The sequence below is a fragment of the Trachurus japonicus genome, chromosome 18, assembly GCF_045865225.1.
Source record: "Trachurus japonicus isolate A0001 chromosome 18, Traja_1.0".
Taxonomy (NCBI): domain Eukaryota; kingdom Metazoa; phylum Chordata; class Actinopteri; order Carangiformes; family Carangidae; genus Trachurus; species Trachurus japonicus.
In genome coordinates, this window is record NC_140924.1 from 11617801 (window position 1) to 11641058 (window position 23258).

The 23258-nt window shown below is 40.5% G+C and overlaps 1 protein-coding gene across 1 annotated transcript in view; it reads right to left on the reverse strand.

Annotated features, from left to right (window-relative positions):
• Positions 1 to 23258, reverse strand: part of col4a6 (collagen, type IV, alpha 6) — a 127892-nt gene that overhangs the window by 24208 nt on the left and 80426 nt on the right. Inside the window, exons 5-21 of the mRNA XM_085760078.1 lie at positions 12655 to 12789; positions 12453 to 12497; positions 12201 to 12320; positions 12018 to 12086; positions 11463 to 11498; positions 11188 to 11250; positions 11040 to 11075; positions 10849 to 10890; positions 7070 to 7159; positions 5719 to 5772; positions 5513 to 5575; positions 5333 to 5377; positions 5157 to 5210; positions 4646 to 4715; positions 4070 to 4171; positions 3621 to 3785; positions 899 to 991 (exon numbers count right to left, since the gene is read on the reverse strand). Of these exons, the coding sequence (XP_085616204.1) occupies positions 899 to 991; positions 3621 to 3785; positions 4070 to 4171; positions 4646 to 4715; positions 5157 to 5210; positions 5333 to 5377; positions 5513 to 5575; positions 5719 to 5772; positions 7070 to 7159; positions 10849 to 10890; positions 11040 to 11075; positions 11188 to 11250; positions 11463 to 11498; positions 12018 to 12086; positions 12201 to 12320; positions 12453 to 12497; positions 12655 to 12789 (1282 nt within the window). The remainder of the gene's footprint in view (positions 1 to 898; positions 992 to 3620; positions 3786 to 4069; positions 4172 to 4645; positions 4716 to 5156; positions 5211 to 5332; positions 5378 to 5512; positions 5576 to 5718; positions 5773 to 7069; positions 7160 to 10848; positions 10891 to 11039; positions 11076 to 11187; positions 11251 to 11462; positions 11499 to 12017; positions 12087 to 12200; positions 12321 to 12452; positions 12498 to 12654; positions 12790 to 23258) is intronic.

Genomic DNA, 23258 nt, shown 5'->3' on the forward strand with positions numbered 1-23258 from the left:
CATTAAATTTCTTCAGTTAAAATATTATATAGTATATTATATTATTATGTCAATTATTTATGAAACCTGGTACATATTTCTTGAGCATGTAATGTTATTGTTTGTAAAAGACATCGTTTAATTTACATATTCTGTATTTCATTATCTTTACCAGTACATTAAACATATATGAAGTGTTAATTTGCAAAAGCAGATACATTTTTTAATTATTATTTACACCAGGTGATATCAGTCAAACCAAAGTTGAGTGGCTTTGACCAAAGAGATGAGACGTACAAAAACAGATGTAAAAAAAAAAAAAATAAAGCTGAAAGCAACACTATGTAAAGAATAATTCAAAAGCATCATCTCATTTTTTTCAAAATGGCATTTATCTGCTTTTGCAAATGAACTCTTCATATAATATTTTTCATAAATACGGTATGTAAAATATGTGACACATGGAGTCTGTTATTCATATATATGAAATTTTGTCACTAATATATATGTGCAATAGAGGTTTTACCTATAAAAATCTCATTAATATGAACATGTTGTACGTTTATATTGTACATATATACCAAAGCCCATTGACACGTTAATATTATATAAGTAATATATACAACTGATGAGAAAAACATGTATATGCAAATATGTTTTTCGAAATATTTGCATAAATAAATTCAATCTATAGTGTTTAAATATGATGATGACTTATAATGTCTTATAAAAGTTCATTATGTAGATGTTTTTCACACATGATGTACATGTATAACTCATATATTACAAAATTATATCTTATCTTGACTTTTATATATCCCATTATGTGACATACATGGAAACTTTGCACATGTATCTAACCATATATGTCATTTATTACAGATCTGTACATCCAGAACATAAACAAAGATAACTCTACCTCTGAAGCCTTTGTATCCTGTGCCGCCCGGTGGTCCTCTGGGGCCCGTGGCCCCGGGGGTCCCGGGATAGCTGGTGGGGACTTCGGAAGGACCTGAAAGTGAGAGCACACACACACACACACACACACACACACACACACACACACACACACACACACACACACACAAACAAAGAAACACACACACTTGATGTTAGACGTATTAATGGTTAAATGAGTCACAGCCTCAAACACTGAGCAGATCCTGTTGTTTTCAGATTTCACACTGTTTCATCTCCAGCCGGCCGACGGACGATGTCACTTTTTCTTCTTTTTTTTTTGTCACTCTGACTTTAATATTTTCACATTAAAAACTCAGGAGTGACTGAAAGGTGTCTGATTGGAGGCTCAGCTCGATGTCACCGTGTGAAATCAGGGTTAGTTTGCTCTGTGTGGTGGTGAAGGTTTGAGCTGCTGCTGCTGCTGCTGCTGCTGCTGCTGCTGCTGCTGCTGCAAGACGACAGAGCAGTAAAAGGTTTATATCATAGTCAAATATAAAACAGCATGAATTCAGTGGTTTTACATGGACTGTAATGGCTCAGAGCTACTTGCCACAAGCAGCATGCATAGCCCTGTCGCTGTTTGGCACCGACACACACACACAAAGGAGACAGTTGAGACTTTTATTGTGAAAATAATCAATTTTGTTTGAGTGGAAATGGGATGAAATATTTGACCAGACTGAAAGGAAGTGTTTGAGAATGATCATTGTTACTGTTGTTGTTGTTAATGTCACTTTCTTTCAGTTTGTGTGTCTCCTCCTTCTTTAAATGTGTTTGTGCCAAACAAAATCAACAAAAAAAAAAATCTAAATCGCTGTTGCAAACTGTGCCAAGCGCCAGCGTCCATGTAGAATCAGTGAATGTGGTCGAGAGCGTTTGTGGCCAAAGACTGAGAGAAGCAGCTTGGAGCAGAGAGACCCCCTCCCCCCCCCCCCCCAACCATCCAGGTCTGAAGCCAGTGGAGAGGCTGCGCTCCCCTCAGCTGTACTTACCACAGCAGCCTGCACACAGTACGGTACAGTACGGTACAGTACTGTTACAGCGTTGGGAAAATAAAGCAGTGGCAGTCAGCCGCTGCCAGCTTGAAAAGTTTGTATATATGTTGTTTTTCAGTTTCGCTTTGGCAGGCAGAACATGAGTCATGGCCAGAGATGGACAGAGTACTCGACCCCAGTACTTGAGTAAGAGTACAAATACTACTGGTCAAAAAAAGTAAAAGTAGCTCAGTCGACATGTTACTCGAGTAAGAGCAAAAAAGTACTTGCTTCTAAAGGTACTTAAGTATCCAAAAGTACATGCTTTTAAATGTACTTTTGGATAAGTAAGAGTAAGAGTAAATTTCTTATTTTTCACATCAATGAATTACTATAATTTTTTCTAAATGAATTTAAGGAGCTTTTAACTCTTGTTTCTGAGAATGAACTCTTTGAAAGCAGCTGCACTGATGTGCTGCTTTTAGGGGTTAGGGTTTCCTTCTTTGACAAACACAGCTTGTGTCCAATAGGATTTTAGAAGAAAAAAAAGAGCAGACCTGAAAGTAACGAGTACTTTTCAGCCTTCCTAGAAATTAACTCGAGTAAAAGTAAAAATATTTGTCTTGGAAATATATTCAAGTAAGAGTAATAAGTACCAAAGAAATCTAATACTCAAGTAAAGTACAAAATCCTCTGGATATGTACTTAAGTACAGTACTCAAGTGAATTTACTCCGTTACTGTCCACCACTGGTCATGGCGGGCGGTCAGAGCGTTATGGCTGCCTGGAGGTTTTACCCGTACTTGACTGACCTGTGTGCGGTGGATAGATGATGCAGGGTTCTGTCGAGCATTGGAGGACAGTAAAGTCAGTCAGCCGTTATCTTTGACACACTGCTCTTACCTTCGTCTTGCATTCTCAGCGACAACCTGACCCTCATGGCTGCAACATTTTACAAAAAACCCATTCTTCCTCTAGCAGTTTAGTATTTGATGCCAACCGCTGCTCAGCGCCGCAATGTCGTCGATTAGTCATCACAAAAGTAAGGACTGCATTTATTTTACGGTACACCAACGGTACACCAACAAAAAGCAATGTCTTATAACTTATAGAACAAAATTAGACTCTAATAAGATGTAAGAACCCATAGTTTGTCTTAAATTAGGTATTAGTAAGATGAATCAAGCTTGAGTTGGTATCAATTTAGACTTTAATAAGATGTAAGAACCCATAATTCGTCATAAATTAGACATTTACCCATAAAAATGGACTAGAAACCCAATAGGAGACCCTCATATATACTGTTTGGCACCATTTTACAGAATCATAGCCTTATTAGAAATTAAATTTGATGTGGAATCAGATCCCAAATAGACATCACATGGAATAGCTCCATCGTGGATCTATGACAGTTTCATTGGACATCAGGTAGATATTATTTGGCCGTTAATGGACATTGTTTCTTACCGATTGGTTGGTGCTCCTCAGAATTAAAACTGCACCGTTAAATAAAGAGCGACCAAAATTATAATAACGAGCTCCTTTCATGCAATGGAAAAATAAAAGACAACTCAGACAACAGTTCGACTTCATCATCACTTCATCAAAACGCGTCACTTCAAATCTCTCAAATCACGTCAACCCTTTAACGTGACCACCTGTGAGGGACCAGAGAGGTTTCGTTAAGTCGAGTCTACGTGAACATACCGGAGCGGCCGGGAAGTCCAGGAATGCCGACGGGTCCGGGGAGTCCGGGGGAACCTGGGAGTCCTGTGGTGCCGTAGGCCGGGGACCCGGCGTTACCCTTCTCTCCCTTTGGGCCTGGGGTCCCGGGGAAACCTGAATTGCCTGGACGACCGCCGTATGCGGGGTCTGGGGAGTGAAGATGATCGACAGGTATGTTAAATTATCGTTTCAATGTTTAGTTTAGTTTAGTTACCTTTATTTAAACTCTTTAGTACACTGAGGGAAGCCTCACCATAGTCTAAAACAGACATGAAAACAGCTTCAACTAATTTCTTTCTGCATGCCAATGGAAAATTAGTTGAGTGAGGATGTGAAGATTAGAGTATGTATTGTTAGATGTAATAATGCAAAAAATATAAAAATAAAAGTCGATCTGCGGTTTATTTTATGAATGCTTCAAAGTCACTCACCGATTAATTGTCCTGGAGGGCCTGGTGGTCCTGGCGACCCCGGATATCCCTGGTCACCTTGGGGGCCGGGCAAGCCACTGAGTCCTGCGTCACCTGGGACTCCTGTGGCCAGTCACAGAGAAAGATGGTTAACACTTAAAGGTATAATATGTAGGAATTACCCCCATCTAGCGGTGCGGTTGTATATCGGAACGTATTCTTGATGTTGCATTCACGTGAAATCGGGCAGACGTCAGACAGACAACAGACGCTCCATGTAACAGGATAAAGGGTTGCAACATGGCAGCCTCGGTTCGGTGTGTCGCCCACTTATAGTCCAGTCATTTTATGAAAAAAGGTTGAACAAATTGCAACAGAAGCAAACTCAACTGATTGTGTATCCTCAACATATCCTGAGTGAGGGAAAAAAAGCCCCAAAGAATCCCATTAGGGGAAAGTTTAGAAAAAGACCCAAATATATCCCAATATTTGATTTTTGCTAATAAAAAGCCATATAAGTTACATACTGGGGCTTTAAAGAGATGTTTCACTATCAAACCTGATTAGCTTCATAGGTCACTCATAAATCTGCGTTACCTGGAACAGCGCTGGTCTGTCCACTGACGAAAGCAGGAGGTCCTGGTGGTCCGGGTTCTCCCTGGTCTCCCTAAGAGACACGACATATATGTTATATAAATGATATATGTAAACAAAAAACCCCCCAAAAAAACATAATCAATGCACTTAAATCTATTTGCACCACACATAAACACAAAATTATGTATTTATCTCTATGAATATCCCAACAGTACAATGAGACACTGGCACCATCTGCTGGTCAAACGCTGGTATTGCAAGAAAAAAATGTCAATGAACTCAATGACGTGTCCTCAGAATTTCACTAATATCCTGCATCATATCAAATGTGCATGATGGTGAAACAACTTTTGGAACAACAAAGAAACATAACACAATTTTTTTTTTTAGAAAAACCTTTTGGCTTCGTCTTTGACAAATTTAATAGCTTCAATATTTGCACTGAGCATTGAGTATGGTGATCTCTTCTGATTGACGCTTTATTCAAAACACAAGTGCCCCCTCTCCTTACCTTGGGTCCTGCGTATCCTGGTTGCCCGGGGTAACCTGGGTCACCTATGTATCCCTGTGTAAGTTAAAAAAACACATAAAAAAACTTTAATTTGACTTGTAGTGATAAATCTTGTTGCCTGTATCGAACACTGCTAATTGCAAACCCCGCCTGAGCGCCAGAGCCAGGAAGCTTACCTGTTGTCCCGTCGTACCCGGGGGGCCATTAAAACCTGGAGCGCCCTGTTTATTAGACAGCGGATAGGCACCACAGAGGAGGAGGAAAAGGAACGGTCAGATAAATGTTCAACCACAGAGGAAGGAAGACGGGAAACAACGTCTTTTAAAATGGTGAGGATTGTTGAGGTCAGCTCTTACTCTTCCCCCGGGGTATCCTGGGATGCCCTTTTCTCCGTATTCTCCACGATATCCAAAAGGTCCCTGGAATTACATGAAAACAAAAACAATAAAGTTGGAGTTCTTACTGGAAACAACACCCCCGAGTTTCTAACTGCTTCTACGGAAATGACACTAAACTAAAAGGTTAGTATTTGTTGAAAAAGAAAAAGATCAGAGATGCTCACAGGTCGGCCGGGGTTGCCGGGGTATCCTCTGATGCCCTTTGGTCCATGTTCCCCCTGAGACAGAGACACAGATAGAAAAAAAGATGAACAAATATTAAATCATGAGCTGTATGACCAGAATAGTTTGTATCTGCATACATACGTTCGTTATACCAAAACTTACCTTTGTATGTGTAATCTCACTTCAAAGAAAGAAGGGACAATGAAAACTAGCCATTGGTACTTTAAGTGGCCTCAACCAACAGTGATATTCTCACTAAGTTTCTTCCTTGATTTCAAAGCAAAATGCTAAAATCAAAGACATTAAATCAACCTTAAAAGTCTTGAGGTGAGTTTTCGGTTTTAAACTGTATAAAATAAGATGATGATACACAATAGGTTTAACAAATAAAGACAAAATACAGTCAAACAACTTGAAACCAATGACAGCTTGAAAGATGGGGAGTCGCTAGCATTCTTTAAAAATAGTTTGTAGTAAAAACAAACAAGACACATTTTGCAGTTGATGATGATGCCGATCTAATCTTTAAGCTACCACAGGAACAAACATGTCAACCCTGGCTTTATGACAAAGAGAAACTTGGTGGTGAGTTCAGGGACATGTTGCGGATGCTGGACAAAAACCACGTCAACCATGGTCGCTCGATCTGCTTGACGTTAGAAAATGTCGACTACGTGAGAAGAGCTGCGTTTTCCAACAAACCTGCATTCCTTTGTCTCCTTTGGGCAAACCCACAAACTCCACAACGCCATTGATCATTGGCTGTCCGGGGTCACCGGGCAAGCCCACGTCGCCCTGGATACCGTGACCAAGGGAAGAGACAGCTGTTTAAAAAGGCGACGGCGGGCCAGTTGGTGGAGGCGGAACGAGGACAAGGGGAAAGGTGTTGGAGACAGCGGAGGTTCGGGGACGTTTAAGGGAGGACGGGAGGGACCGTTGACCGGAGGACTGAGGAGGAGAAGGAGGGAGTTCTTTGGGTGACGATGATGATGAAAGACCCCAACCATCATTGGAGTTCAAGAACCTCCAGGTTGGAGGCTGTTGTCAAGGTTGTAGGACTTTCCTGAAGTCAGGACCAACCTCTCTCCTCCATCACTCCTTAAACTTCCTCCTTCGTCTCCTCACTTCTCCATGGCAACACATCCTCCACTCCATGTCTGTAAAGTTTGCAGCAATCACTGCTCCTCTTCCTGTTTGAACCTTTAGTCTGCATCATCTTGCTTCCCGTGGCGTTACGACCTTTTACCACGTTGATAGTTCAACCCTACCCCCATCCAGGTGTGTGTGTGTGTGTGTGTGTGTGCGGGGAAGCGCTTCAACCTCAGCTTCTACCCTCTCTTGCTGTGTTACCTTATCTCCTTTGTAGATAGTGAGAGTTTGTTCGCTTATCAGCGACTCGTCGCCGCGAGTACCACTGGGTCCGGGAAGACCCACGTCGCCCTGAAGTCCGAAATACATACAACACACCATTAGCCAATCAGGAGAGGTTGTGGGGTGACAATGGAAGAGAAGAAGGAACAGGGAGAGGAAGTAAGACATGATGGTAAGTGATGTGGAAAAGAAGAGAAAAGACAAGAAGGAAGAAATTGATTACCTGAATAGGTCAAACTGGCAAGAGGCTACCTAGCGAGCTAGCTTGATATCAACAAGATAGATAGATAGATAGATAGATAGATAGATAGATAGATAGATAGATAGATAGATAGATAGATAGATAGATAGATAGATAGATAGATAGATAGATAGATAGATAGATAGATAGATAGATAGAATTAATGAAGGCTAAGGTACCTAAAATAAGTGGTTAAACTGCAAGGAGGCTAATCTGGATAGCGTAATAAAATTGGTAAAAGGCATAGTTGGCTAGGCTAGCTAAAAACAAGCAAACTAGATAGATAGATAGATAGATAGATAGATAGATAGATAGATAGATAGATAGATAGATAGATAGATAGATAGATAGATAGATAGAGTTAATGAAGGCTAAGGTACATAGCTTGATGAGTGGTTAAACTGCAAGGAGGCTAATCTGGATAGCGTAATAAAATTGGTAAAAGGTTACAGTAGCTGGCTAGGCTAGCTAAAAACAAGCAAACTAGATAGATAGATAGATAGATAGATAGATAGATAGATAGATAGATAGATTAAAAAGGCTAAGGTAGCTAAGTGGATAAGTAGCAAGATATAGGAGGAGGGGGAGTAAGGACTACTTTTGAGCCCCCATCTGTCCCTGAGCTAAAAAAGTAAAATTAATGCACCTTTTGAAAGAAAAACCTTGATCCTAAGTAAAAAATAATTTCAACAGGCGAACAGTGACTCCAGCTGTTTCCGTACTCGGTCCAGCTCCTGACTGAGCTCAGTGTGTGGAGCACAGAGTGCATGCAGTGTGTGAGGATGAAGATGACTGTTGGGTCATTCTATAGAAATGGTCGCTTTCCTGTCCCTACATTATTCACCAGGAAAAGCGCTCAAAAGTGTTCAACAATGACACAAAATATACATGTTTTTTTGTAATTAAAGTGTTTTCTTGTTATTAAACCATGCATAAGACAGTTATAATGCACATTTATTTTAAAATATATCTTGAAAATCTTGTTAGTGACATGAATTTGGCTTGTCCCTCGGGTAAGGAGTCATGGTTCAGTGACATATTTTGAATTTAAATAAATGTTTTTCTCCTGTTTTAAAGATTATAATACAAAGGAAAGTGTTATAGCTATTTAGTATAATACTTAAAATAATGAAAATATCAATAAATAATTTAAATAATTTACAAAAAATAGCTGTCCCTCGATTTCATGTCACTGGTGTTACTATTTGTAAAACCCTTTATTTTGAAAAACTACTTCATCTCTGCAAACATCTTCTGGGGTCAAGAGTTAATTGGAGGTGTGTCCATTTTGAAGAGCACATAGTTAGTCAGCACCTTCTCTTCATATGTTGATAATGTTAAGATTTAACGAGTAATTTCATGTGAGGACTTAAGATGCGTCACTGGTGTTACAGTGTTTATAGTAAGGGGAAAGGAAATTTTATTAAAATAATTGATAAAATTGTATGATAAGCTGATATATTTACAAGTTAAGAAGTGTGGTTTTGCCTGCAATGTCCACCATCTTAAATAGGCCATCTTGTCTGTCCATTTGTCACTGGTGTTACTGTCACTGGTGTTACTGTTCTAGTCAATAACACCAGTTTTCGTTAGTAACACCAGTGACCAGTGGGTAACACCAGTGACGATCATTAACACCAACCACCATTAGCATTTTTTTTAATATAATATAATAGAAATATTAAAATACATTAAGCTGTAATTTATGTTGATTTATAATGGCAAGTGGTTAACTGTTATGTGACCATGTTTAAGTTGTTAAAAAAATAATACAAATGAAACATGAAATTGCTGTTCAAAAAGCTACCATTTTCATAGAATGACCCTGTTAGTACTTGTGTGCGATTGTTCAAATGAAATGAGATGAGATGAGATGGGTTGGTTTGGTCAGTGGATGGGAGGTGAGGAGTCAAAGAGCAGGTAAAAAATTAAAAATAAATAAAACTAGTACAGATCCCAAAGTTCACCAGTTACCAGATGCCCAAATGTGAATAAAGGGAGAGGGGAGAGGATAATGAGTGCACCGCAGGAAGTAGGAGCAAGTGATTCCAGCAACCAGTTACAGTCCACAGATCGTCCTTTGGAGTGACAGTTCAGATGTTTTAATGAAGTTTTACCACAAGTTGATAATTTTTTTGGATTTAATATGATTTTTTTTATGTCTAGTTCCAAAATTTCACTTTAATTTCTTTATTTAAGTTTCAAAATTTAATTTTAAAATCTCTGAACTGTCATCCAACATGAAGGGGAAACAAATTTGCGACGCCACTGGACAACTCACAAACAATATTTGAAGAGATTGAGAATAACAAATTGATACGAGTCTGATTGGGAAACAGAGGGACATTGAGTCCTTCAAGGGTCTAAATTTGGATTTTTAATAGGATTCAATCAGATTCAGTACATTTGTGACTTGTCTCAGCGGCAGTACAGATCATCTGAAACAACAAACCAGACTGAATCAAGCAGAGGTTCATGTGATCTTTATATCATACATGAAACACGTAACAAACAGTTCAGTAGTTGTGTCAATCTGGGGACGGAGAGAGGAAGAGGAGTTGGACGAGGATGGAGGGATGCAAGGGAAGGAGGGATGTCGAGTAGATTAATGGATGTTGGACGGAGGAAGTGCAGATTGATAAACCACCACCAAAACAAATTTTAACATGCATTGTATTATTGTATCTCCACCCAACAGCACTCAGCCAGGCATGCATGCAAACACAAGTCACAAACACACCGAGGACCCAGCCAGAGCACTATAAACCTGCTGTTTGGATGCACTATCTGTAGCTCATCTCTATCTGAGGGAAACATCCACAACATCTCACCTCAAAAACAGTGTCTGGGACTTGTTAGCTTAGGACAAAGACTATAAGGAGGCTGAAGCAGCTAAATGGCTACATTTCAATAAGGATAAAGTAGCCTAGTTATCTTGATAACTCTGTAAGCTGCAAGGAGGCTAAAGTAGACTAGCTAAACTTCAAGAAGGATAATAGATAATGGAATATAAGGAAGCTGAATTAACTAACTTGATAACTGGTTAAACTGCAAGGCTAAATTAATAAACCTGATTATCAAGTTAGCTTGATAAATGGCTCATCAACAAGCCCCAAAACATCTTTGAAGGGCAAAGACTTCCGTGTTTCATTGTGCTAAGCTAGGCTAATGCACCCTGCCTGTACAGTATGTCCCAAATGTTATTTTTGAAGTTCAGCATTGTGGTTATCACATTTTGTTTTGTTTTGTTTTGTTTTTTTTAATCCCAGGAGGGAAGTAGCACCAAACAAAAATAAAGTAGGCTACTTGGGTAAATTGGATATTTCCACCACTTACAAGATTATTATAACATGTTAACTGAACTAGTACAAAAAAGTTAAACAAAAACAGTCACTGATGCTACTTTCCTACTATTCTGTCACAAAGATAAACTCACTACCTTTTGTATGTGTGTGTGCGAATTAATCTCAGCAGACACAAATGAATCTACATGAGCTCCTCAGCTAACACTTCGTACCTTGTCTCCTTTTTCTCCTTGATATCCATCACCACGGGTCCCCTGAAAACAACAAGTGTTACCACAGGACAAGAACAACGACTCCAAAATGGTAAAACAGAGGCCAACACTTCTGTGTGAGCACTGCTTATAAATAAGCCTTATAATAAAATATCATGAGGCATTATACTCTATTATTGTAGCCTACTCACCATTGGCCCTGGAGGACCGGGAGGACCAGGAGGGCCCTAAAGACAGATGACAGGATCAGACTCAGCTTCATAGATAATATTAGTATAAAACATGAACATGTAGCTTTATGTCACATCAAGATACAGGGAGATAAATGAGTTTACATACAGTGTATCCTTCAGGACCTCTTGGACCAGTTGCACCAGCTGGACCATCAGGACCTCTGAAGCCCTGCAGAGATGAAACAACCAGGTCAGAACACAACTGTCCAAACAAATCTATAAATCAATTGTGTTACTAAGATTAATACAGTCAGAGATATTTCTTATTTCTGATTGTATTCAATGTATTTTGCACATCACATCCAACATATTACATTTTGTATTAAAGAGAGTTTATCAGAATATTGTTGTGTAATGTGTGTAAAAAAGTAAAAGTCTTACAGGTGCGCCGGCTTGTCCAGGTCCACCAGGATAAGACTAGTGTAGGAAAAAGAAGAAAAATAGATGGATAAGTAAACAATTCACCTCTTAATTATCTTTTTTAAGAAAAAGAAAACTTGAAAACAGTTAAATCTGCGGTTTGGTCATGGGTTTTAGAGAATACTTTAAGTCTTCCTGTCTGTTGTGCTGTAGCACCATCTACTGGCCAACAGACTGAACTGCCTCAGCGCCCACACGCATGAGTTTAGTTGCTGTTGCACAAAAAGTTAAGAAACAGTTTTTTTCTTCTATAAAATATAAACTAAATTTCATTTGGATTATTCAAAATGAATTAGACTCTAGAAACCCGTAAACCCTGATGAGAAAAAAAGTTCTGTAACAGTGTATAAATATCAAGGTAAGGGTACAAATACTTATTTTATAATATTTCCATGTTCTGATTCTTGACTCCACCAAATTTCTCTGACAGCTATTGTCACTTCACATTAAAAAGTTATTCTAGAAACCGTTTCAGCTCCATAACAGCAGCCTCAGTTGACACCTTTATAACCTTACCCCGCCAATGCTGTTGCCGTCTGAGATGTATCTGGGCTCTCCCTTCTGACCCTTTGGTCCAATAGGCCCCTGTTGAAGCAGACAACACCATCAATAATGAACGAAAATGTTCTTTAAGAACCAGTCATCAATCATCCAGAGTATACACAGATTTATAGAAGAGGAATAAGAGTTTATCCGCACAGCAAGTCCAGGGAATCCAGGTGGTCCGATCCCGAACCCAGAGTCTCCGGGTTCTCCTCTGGTCCCGTTACAGCCGTCCAGTCCGGGTTGTCCTCTGCCGCCCTCGGCACCAGGGTGACCCTACAGAGAGAGGGAGAGGGGGTCGGACTCTTCAAGGACAAGGCCATATCAGCGTTGTAAGAGTTTTTTATTATTATAATGTGAACTCATCTGAGACACATCAGTTTGTATCCGAGTATCTGATGTACTCACAGGTACTCCATCAGTCCCCTGGAACCCAGGAACTCCCATCGGTCCCTGCATAAGGAAATGACCAATTATGTTCATTTGTAATCAGGTTAAACAGCAACACCTGGTGGTGAAAACATGTCACTGCAGGTTGTAACTGCAACTAGACGAGTTATATACATGTTATTGGTGCACTGTCCAATAACGTCTACTGTACAGCACTCACTTTGTCTCCTTTGGGACCAGATGGGCCTTTTATTCCAATGTGGCCCTTCTCTCCTTTAGGCCCTGAGGGCCCCAGGCCGCCACGGGACCCTTCAGGTCCACTCTGCCCAACCTCACCGAGAGGCCCAGGACGACCCTGAGAGACGAGAGAGGAACAACAAAGCCACGGCCGTTAGCATGAAGTCAGACTAAGCCTCGTTGTGGAGGTAGATGCACAATAACAAACTCACATTATTATTTTTTTTTTTTAAGCATGTGTTTATTAGTTTTGTTTGCAATTTGCAGTAAATCAAACAGGACATTCTTACAAGCAAGAAACAGAACAAACTTTTTCTCCCTATTCTCCCTCCCTTCCCTTCTTCCCCTAACAAACTCACATTATGAAACAAAACATTATATTCAAGTTTGACTCAGTAACAAATCATCTAAACACCCTTAAACCACCCACAAACTATTTGTGATTATTAAAATATGTTTTACAGAGACTAACATCCATTATAATGTCTCCATGTATCTGTGCTGCACTACCACGTTTCTACCACATGAGGGCAGTAAAAGAACCAGCATCAACAGGTGGTTGGTGCTGATTTAGAGCTGGATGAGGAATCCCTGTGTGAAGCTGAGCACACTCACACACATACACACTCACAGACACACACACACACACTGACAACCTGCCATTAGCTCATCTTTAGGACAGGATAACAGGGTAAGGAGAGAGGGGAGACGGCTGGAGGGAGGACAGGGGGACAGCTGTCTGTGTTCGGGTCAAAGGAAAGTCAGAGGATCCGATCTCAACTTCAGTCTAACACCTTTTTTCACAGAATCACATACATTCACAGCCTCGATATCAACAGAAAACAATAAAGATAAAATCCCTCAAATTTAAAACCACAAAGTTTGACTCACTTTGTTAAAGGGATAGTTCAACATTTTGGCAAATTGGCCCATTGCCATAATCGCTATAGTCATAGCAGTAGGTTCATTACCTTTAATTGTAGGTGTAAGCTATTTTCAGTACGGCGGAGCGCAGCAGCTGGCTGCTCAGAGCTACGCTATGGAGGCTAAGGGAATTTCTTGGTTTCCCTCATTAAACTCATCAAATTCAACATCCCAAAACTCCACAGCGCTTTTGTAGACAAGTTGTGAGCTGCACAACCACCACGCTATGAGATAATGACGGAACGATACGAAACGGAGCCGTTTTCGAGGTAAATACAGGGTAAATACGGAGACTGCTTGCTGAAAAACTGTCCCTGTTTTGTATGTATTTACCTCGAAAACGGCTCCGTTTCGTAGCGTTCCGTCATTATCTCATAGCGTGGTGGTTGTGCAGGTCACAACTTGTCTACAAAAGCGCTGTGGAGTTTTGGGATTTTGTATTTGATGAGTTTAATGAGGGAAACCAAGAAATTCCCTTAGCCTCCATAGCGTAGCTCTGAGCAGCCAGCTGCTGCGCTCCTCTGTACTAAAAACAGCTTACACCTACAATTAAAGGTAACGAACCTACTGCTATGACTATAGCAATTATGGCAATGGGCCAATTTGCCAAAATGTTGAACTATCCCTTTAAAGTGGAAAAACACTCAACGTGTATTTTAGCGTTCAGGGAAATTCCACATCATATCAAAACTATGAATATAAGCAAATCCTCAGCAAGAAAATGAGCTCATAGGTTGATATAAAATGATGCCCCCCAGTGAATTTACCTGGGAGGATGAACTAGTGTACAGATGTACATTTAACATTTACGAGTCGTTTACTGACACATTTATGGAGCAGAGAAGTTCTTGCATGTTTGTCTGGATATTCCTGGGGAAGTACTTCACAACAAACTTAGTGAGTTAAATCACAAGGTGTAAGGGGGATAAAAATGTCCCTTAACCCTTTGATGCACAACATGGGTCTAAATAGACCCGAGTGAGTTTTTTTGTGCTATATCTTTGCGAAAAATTTATTTCATCATATAGAATTCCAGGTATTCCTCAATTAACTTGTTTTTGATCATAATACATCCTTATTTTATTTTTTACTTTTTCACTTTTTTAATAAAAACACATTTTGTATCACTACCCCTCTAATGCGCAACATGGGTCTAAAATGACCCACATTCATTTCCAATGTGATTTCATGCTGAGTGATAGTTTCTTTGCTGTAACTTTTGAAATATATCTATTTTATGATTGAATGTTCCAAGTATTATTTAATATCTTGTTTTTTATTAGTGGGGTCATTATTTCCATTTTTCATTTCTAACTTGTGAACAAAAATGAACAAAAATGTCTCAGTGAGTGGACCGGTTGAAAAAACAAGTATAGCAAGAATACTTTAATTTTACCATTGTTTCCTTGATTACAATAATGACTAGTCATTACCTGTCCTTTTCCCCCATTAATAGCTCTGTTGACATATTCTACTGTGGTCAACAGCTAACCATAGTTTATTCTATCTGAGTAGGCTATTTCAATGTTATATCTTTGAAATCACTGCACAGTATTTATAATTTTCTTCAGTAAATATTCTTTTTTAAGCACATATAATCATATTTACTTGTTTTACAATTATTCCAATTTACCTAAAGAAACATTTGATGACTCATTAAAGATAACTGTGCATAATTTATAAGGTTTTAGTTACCTTGAATAAGTAGCTACATTACTTGTCATAAAGGGAAATACCTTAATATTAGCAAGTTAGCTAACTGTTAACATGATGACATGTTCTAGCTGGTGACAACAATAGAATAATATTCTATTGTAGACACCAGCTAGAACATGTCAACAGCTACCTACCTAGCTAGCTGGTGACATGTTCTACTGTAGTTAACTAATACAGTAGAATGTAGAAATGTCAACTGCTAGCTAGCTAACTGGTCCACTCTCTGAGACTTTTTGTCTATTTGTTCTTAAAATAAGAAAGTAAAAATGGAAATAACACCCTGTACTAATTAAAAACAAGATATTCAAATAATACTTGGAGGATTCAATGATAAAATATATTGATTTTAAAAGATACCACAAAGAAACACTCACCCAGCATGAATTCACATGGAAAATGAATGCGGGTCATTTTAGACCCATGTTGCGCATTAGAGGGGGTGTGCATATGTTGTGCATCAAAGGGTTAAAGACTATACATTACAGTCAATGACGCACACATACAGTGTTCACACACACCCATCATTATACACCAAGGGAAGGTTCACACACTCCTCTGTTACGTCCATTCACACAAGGAAATGCAAGTAATAAGAGGAAGGTAATTTTCTCCCCTGCACCTGGTGCCATTCATATATAGTAGATATACAGTCCTGCCTGCAGACACAAAGCCACTGGACTGAAGCAGATACAATAGTGTCTAAATCTGAATTAACTCATCTAAAGGCACAAGAAGTGTCAAACGCCTCATTGTGACCGCTTTATCCAAAAGTAAAATGATAAAAAAAAAGGAGGTATTTCACTGATTTATCCAACACGTACATAAAATCAATGCTTTATGATAAATGACAATGGCCTAGAAAGGCTTTTACATAAATCCTACATTGGGATATAAGGAGATCATTAGTGAACTTTAGAGGTGGAGGTAGGCGGGGTTTGTTACCTTTGGCGTTGAGGTGTTTAAGTTCACGGATGTGAGAGTGCTGTCTTACTTTTGGCAGATAACCAAAGACGCATATTTTACAGAAACTAAAATGTCAAAATGTTCCTTTAAGGTAGTCTTTAGGGACTATATTTCAAGGTTTGAAGATGGAGTTTGGGTTTGAAAGGGTGATAAATATCCTTTTCGATGAATTATAACACACTCTGGGATAAACTAGTTATTTGTGATACATAAATAAACTTGACTTGACATGTTGTCACCACTAAAATAAAAGGAGTTTCTTTACATCTGTGCATCGGGGGCAGTTCAGAAAGTGATGTCACTGAAAACCTGCTGGTTATTTACTGCCCTTTGGCTTCTGAGGTGACAATGATCCTGGATCAGCCTTGACCACGCTGAGCGAGTGAGCGCGAGGCCTCGGGGCGGCCGCCGAGCAGCTTTCAGTAATGACAGGGCTGCTGCCGTCTGGATCGCAAGTCGCGCTCACACCTGGTTTCACCCGGGGAAAATATGCCAGAGGTCCCAACAGAGCGCCACTTTCTCTCACGCCTCGAACCTCCGTCCATCTCGTTCTCCATCATCACAACGATACTTTTGGCTGCGCCTCCTTGAGTCTAACCTGCTTTCATTCAGGCGGTAATCCCAGTACAAACCAGCCACAGACGGATATGTAAACAGTCGCCCTGCGGACTGCTCATGCAGCCCTCCCTGCGTTTATGTAACACCTCCAGATGAGATGAGGACTTAACTCCAGAGGTCGTTGGGTCATCTCCTCAAAAGGCTCCCAACATCTTTCTAGTATCTGTTTTCAGGTCACACGGGGTCACTTTCAAAGACCCTTGTCCGTCTGCTGTTACGTAAAAAGGTGAGAGGTGATGAGCAACAACTTCTGGCATATGGCCTTATAACAGCAAAAAAACTGATCCTACTCAACTGGAAGAAGAAAGAGGTCCCCCCATTTAAACAATGGTTGACTGATTTGACAGACACTTTACATTTGGAGAGAATTCGATTTATTCTGAAAGACAAGTTGAGGGACTTCGATCAAATCTGGCAACCTTTGGTCTCTCATCTCAAAAGACAATCTGATTGAGTCCTTAGTTGGATGCACTCCTGGGGGCTGGGGTGGGGTGGGGGTATTCACTGTACTGCCCTTTTTTTTTTGTCCTGTTTTGTTTTATCTGTTTACTTGCTATGCAGTTTTGTCATTAGTCCTTTTTGTCAGGGATTACTTTTCTCATCTTCTGTAAAAAACATGGAAATATAACTGTCGATTGTTAATTTCTCTGTTATGTGATCAGTTTCCTAATAAACATATTTGAAACTTCTGGCAGCCAGTCAACCAACGGCTGCATTGTTGAACAGGGAACTTCTTCCCACTAAATGTTAAGAAGTTGTGACTCAAATCAAATCTGTCTTTGATGGCCGGCTGTTAGTCAGCGCCTTTGTGCGTGTGAAGGAGGAGGTGAGGTGAGTTTCCGGAGGGTTGAACCATCCCCTTACTTATTCCCAAACATGGTATGGAATTAAAAAATGCAGAGTGGAGATGATCACAGAGGGAGAAGTGGCGAGCGGAAATAAAAGGGGAGAGGATGAAAGGGAACAAAAGTCAAGCAATTAAAGACTAAAAAAAGAAAAGAAAGAAAGACTATTAAATCTTATCCAGACAATTTAATGTGTAGCGTACAGGCACGGGACTCTAAGGTATAATCCGGTTTCCCTGACTCATCCTTTCCAGCTGTGTTATCGTTTTCCACCACTAGGGAGCAGAAGACCTTAAAGGCGTCCAGACAAAGCTATCATGCTCTTATTTACCGCTAAAGCTAACGGCTAACCGTTGCACAGCACCAGATCGGCGCGGTGTTGATCCGATTGGGAGGAATGTCCCACTCTCCAGTTCCTAAACCATCTGCTGCTTCTCCGGCTCTACCGACTTGGTCCAACCCGTCTGCGCTGCAGCTGGCACACGATACATACATAATTCACTTTGCTTTTTCTACACATGGAGACACATTTTATCAGAGATCAGTCTATCCCCCATGCCAGTGTCTCAACCAGTGTCAAACTCTTGCCAGTTGGCATCCCCGTGTGTTTTCATGCCAGCCCAGCGGGTCTCCGCCCGGCTCTTCCAGACCTTCCATCCTCATCACCTTCCAGCAGACTGGTCAGTTTGTAGGCCCAAATCCCCTCCAGCACAAAGGACACAATGGATCCTATTCTGGGCCACTAAGCTCTCGGGACTTACTGCTCCCATCGGGCCTACCTCACTTCCTGATAGAGGAGAGTGCTTGGACAGACAGATTCTAGCTGCCATGCGTGTGAAAAACCAGTGTGTGCGTTGTTCGTGTGCGGTCGCGCGCACGAGCACGGACCCCGCAACCGCACCCTCGGGGCTCTCCGAGGGGTTTATCGGCGCGTATTGTTCCGAGGGCTGGGCGTGCTAGCGGGAAGATTTTAGCTGTCACACCGCATGCTCACTGGGGGACAGTGATGGGAGCAAAGTGGAGGGAGGGGTTGGCAAGTGTTTGGTCTCTGGGTGCAAGTTTAATCAGCGGGGGCAGTCTGATAACCCAATTACATGCAAACACCCACATGAATCGGCAGAACCTCAAACGTCGCTCCACAAAAAAGGGCCCGATCGACTGGCTACAGAACATGAACGGGACTTTTGATGCTGTAAAAAGATGAAACAGCTGAGAACACCCGGTGAAACGATAGCAGCTCCCACAGCCCGTCTGCACAGGCACCGACAAGGGAAAAGAGGGATATCCTCTCTAGATGGGAATGTTTAGATTTGTGTCGACTTTTCTTCCTCCAGCGATCAGACGGCGAACCCAAACACCTTTGTTTATCTCAGACATGTTTGTGCTGCTCGGGGTTGAGTGATGATACCAGAAAACAGGGCGGACACGCGTGGGGATCTAAGATGGGGCACTGGTTTTCCTAGATGCCTGAATAGTATCTAAGACAGCAGGTTTTTCACGGATACTATCTAAGAAAACAAGACCGCATGTCTTCGTAGATACAATGGACAGTTAAGAAATAACATCAAAGGACGTGTTCCCACCCGTGCTTCATTTTCAGCCCTTTTTTTCCCCTTATTTCTTTCTGTAAACTTGCATGCGACTCAGTAGATGTCGAATATCGTCTTCCACCAGATCCAGATTACTGATATATGAGATCTGAAATTGTAGAAACACAAAGATCTCAGTAGCATTTATTGCATCCAAACTTTATCTCCTTGGGGAACTGACAAAAAATGTCAAACAACATCCAATCCTGCAGTGTTTATGAAAGTATCGGGTTATTCCCTGTCCCATACAACGACCCTCCAGTAGGTTTGGCACAAAAAGAAACCAATAACTAGTGACAACAACACCTCTTTGGTGGAAGAAATAAAGTTAAAGCAGAAGTAAGCGATCCGATCGTTTTGGCTAATGCTGCGTTCCAGGTAGGCTTTTGAAACCGTAAATTACAGCTTCAAGTCACAACTTACGACTTTGTAGCGTTCCAGGCAACCCACTCGTGTTTTTCCGACCTGTTTTACCAGTGAAAGTCACTATAACGGACACTCGTAACTTCCGACCCGTGAACTCGTACCAGATCGAACTGGTACGACTTCGCAGGTCGGAAAAACACGAGTTACGGGCTGCCTTGAACGCACCATAACAGTCCTCGTCCCTACGTCACCACATTCACGCGCATCCCTTGGCTGCACACACAGCCCTGCATGCCGTTCTCTCTCCTCATTGGATAAAGGTTGTAGGATACGAGAAAAGTTTTCTCCTCGGCTCAGAGCAGAGCAGAGGGACTGACAGACCCGTGTTTCGGTCCAAACACTCTATGTCAGTGATTGCTGTCGGAAGATATAATTATTTAAGACTTATATTAACACAAATATATTGCTTACTTCTGCTTTAAATGAGTTCTTGTTTCATGGACAAAGTTTTGGACACTGGTCACCTTTGATCCTGTGAGATCATTGTGCAAGATCGAAACCTTTGTCTTTACTTTGTCTGGTGCCTTAACTTAACAAGTGACAAAAAGAGTGTCTGTTGTCAAAATAGATTCTCTTTCCAACTATCAGATCATCATCATTTGTCTCTTTGTTTCTGTCAAACTTCACTACTTTTAACTATTCCTGGATTTACGCCTCTTTTCCTAGAAAACCTAAAGACGACTGAAATGTTGACTGAATCTCAGCCTCCAGACTCGACCTGTCTAAACATCGAGCAAACAAGCCAACAGCTCCAGACTTGGAATAAACTGCTGCAAACATCCAAACACTTTCAGAGTTGCCCTTCATTTCCTGGGTCGCTCGATGTTTAGAAGAAGACACTAAGCCTTGAAGTCAGACATGTTTTACTCCCTACGTAACGTGGCCCTTCATGAATCATCATGACTTTGGATTTTGGTTCCATTTAAGGTTTAAAACCCACTAAATCATAATTATTACACTGAATAAGCAAAAAAACAAACAAAAACAACCTCTTATCTATTGTTGGAAAAAGGTCAATGCTATCCAAATTAAACCTTAGGAATGAACACCAACATATTTTTTATTGTAGGGCAGTCTTTTGTACAACAAAATACTAGATCAACTGATTGTCGGTGAAGTGAATTAACTTTGATTGGTCAAAACAAGTAAATACCAGATACCTCATTCAGCTTTTCTTTCCAATTAAATAACATTTTGCAGATTTAATCATCTATATATATGAATAAAATGCATATATAATTCTAGATAATGAAAATAATCATTATCTGCACCTAAAACTCTGCAGCTGCTCAAACTCCCATTAATTAAAGGGTGATCAGTCTTAAAAAGCGACAGTGACTGCATTCTCAGTTGGGTATCCCAGCAGCCCTTCTCTCTCTCCGTCACTCCTTGTTTTTCCTCCTCCCATCCATTCCCACCCCTCCTCTGAACCTCTGACTCATCTGTTTGCGGTGATGGCCGCCATTAAACAAACAACCTGTTCTCTCTTTTCATCCAGGTGCTTTCCCCGCGCCATAAAAACCCCATTAGCGGTCAGAGGGTCCCGCTGTCCCACGGTGATGATGTCATAAAGCTGTGCTGTTTTCTCAGCTGTGAAGTGAAATCTAAGCTACAAGCTACAGTTTTTAACCTGCCTTTTTCTTATTTGAATGACTGATAGTAGAAAACATCAAGTGGGAGATCAAAACACCAACTAGAGAGTTTGTCAGAGAGGCCATAAACACAACACAGAGGATTTTTACACCACGTTCTTTGGCGTAATTGGGGTTAAAACGATGCGTCCACTTAAAAAAATGAGCCCGAGGTGACGACGGTCTGAGCACAAACAACAGATGTAATTGGCATCTTTGGCTCGTTTAAACCTTTAAGACCTTTAAAACCCACGTACAGATGTGACCGTTGAGTTAATGCAGATAAAGACATTGGGTAAAGGCTCAACAATCAATTAAAACTTATAGTAAAAATCCCATTAAAGAAAAATTATTTTCTGTCGAGGAAAAAAATCTTTTCTGTCGAGGAAACCAGACTTATCAGTTCCAAACTGAGCTCCAGATACAATCTTCACCCTGAGCTTCAAAATTTGAGGTTTGTTTGTTTTGGGTGGAACTGCCAAGGTTTGGGCCACGGCATCAGTTAAAGACCGACATCTGAAAAAAAAGCGGCAGCAGCTCAGAGATAGAGAGCGGTGAAAGAAGCGTCCCATCGACTCTATCACCAACATCAACACGAACAATGTGACGCTGAGTAGTGAAGATATGACGACGACCACGAAGGTATGAGGTAAAAAAAAAGAAAAAAGGGGGGAACTGAAGGCCTCATTTACCACTTTTATGTGTTAAAGTTACTTCTGCTTCTTGTTATATTTTCAGATATCTTTTAAAATCCTGTACAGGTGTGTAGAGAAAAATAAAATTAACGTCATGTTGCGAACGGTTTCCATCAAAATTTGGCGGAAAAACCTGGCAAAAAAAGCAACATTTGTTTCCATCAAATGCTGCAACGAGAATTTTTCGGGTTGGCTCATTAAGATACACAGATTTCTTCACTTCACATTGACTGGAGTGGAGAGAAGTTTATCTATATCCATCATTTATCGACTTTATATTTTAAAGGGATAGTTCAACATTTTGGCAAATTGGCCCATTGCCATAATCCCTATAGTCATAGCAGTAGGTTCGTTACCTCTAATTGTTGGTGCAAACTGTTTTTAGAACGGCGGAGCAGAGCCGTGAGCTGCTCAGAGCTACGCTACGGAGGCTAATGGGATTTCTTGGTTTCCCTCATCAAACTCATCAAATACAAAATCCAACAACTCCACAACGCTCTGGTGGACAAGTTGTGACTTGCACATTCACCACGCTATGAGATAATAACACAACGTTACCAGACAGAGTTGTTTTAGAGGTAAATTCATGCAAAACAGCTGATGCGCGTTCCCATCGAGGACAGTTTTTCATCAAACAGTCTCTGAATTTACCTCTAAAACAACTCTGTCTGGTAACGTTGTGTTATTATCTCATAGCGTGGTGAATGTGCAGGTCACAACTTGTCCACCAGAGCGTTTTGGAGTTGTTGGATTGTGTATTTGATGAGTTTGATGTGGGAAACCAAGAAATCCCATTAGCCTCCGTAGCGTAGCTCTGAGCAGCTCACGGCTCTGCTCCGCCGTTCTAAAAATAGCTTGCACCAACAAATAAAGGTAACGAACCTACTCCTAAAACTATAGGGAATGGGCCAATTTGCTAAAATGTTGAACTATCCATTTAAATGTATATATTCATGGGTGTATCAATAAAGGATTTAATAAAACTATCAAAAAAACTGTGCATTTAAAATTCGGCTAATGTTACATTTGAACACACCTTACAATACAACCTGCCTAAAGTTTCACTGCTCCGATAAGAAGCTCAGAAGATTCAGTATTTACTAAATTCCTGGTGGCACGGAGGCACGAACATGAAGTTTGGGTTTGAAATGTGACTATAAGTTGCTTGGTGTGAAAAAAC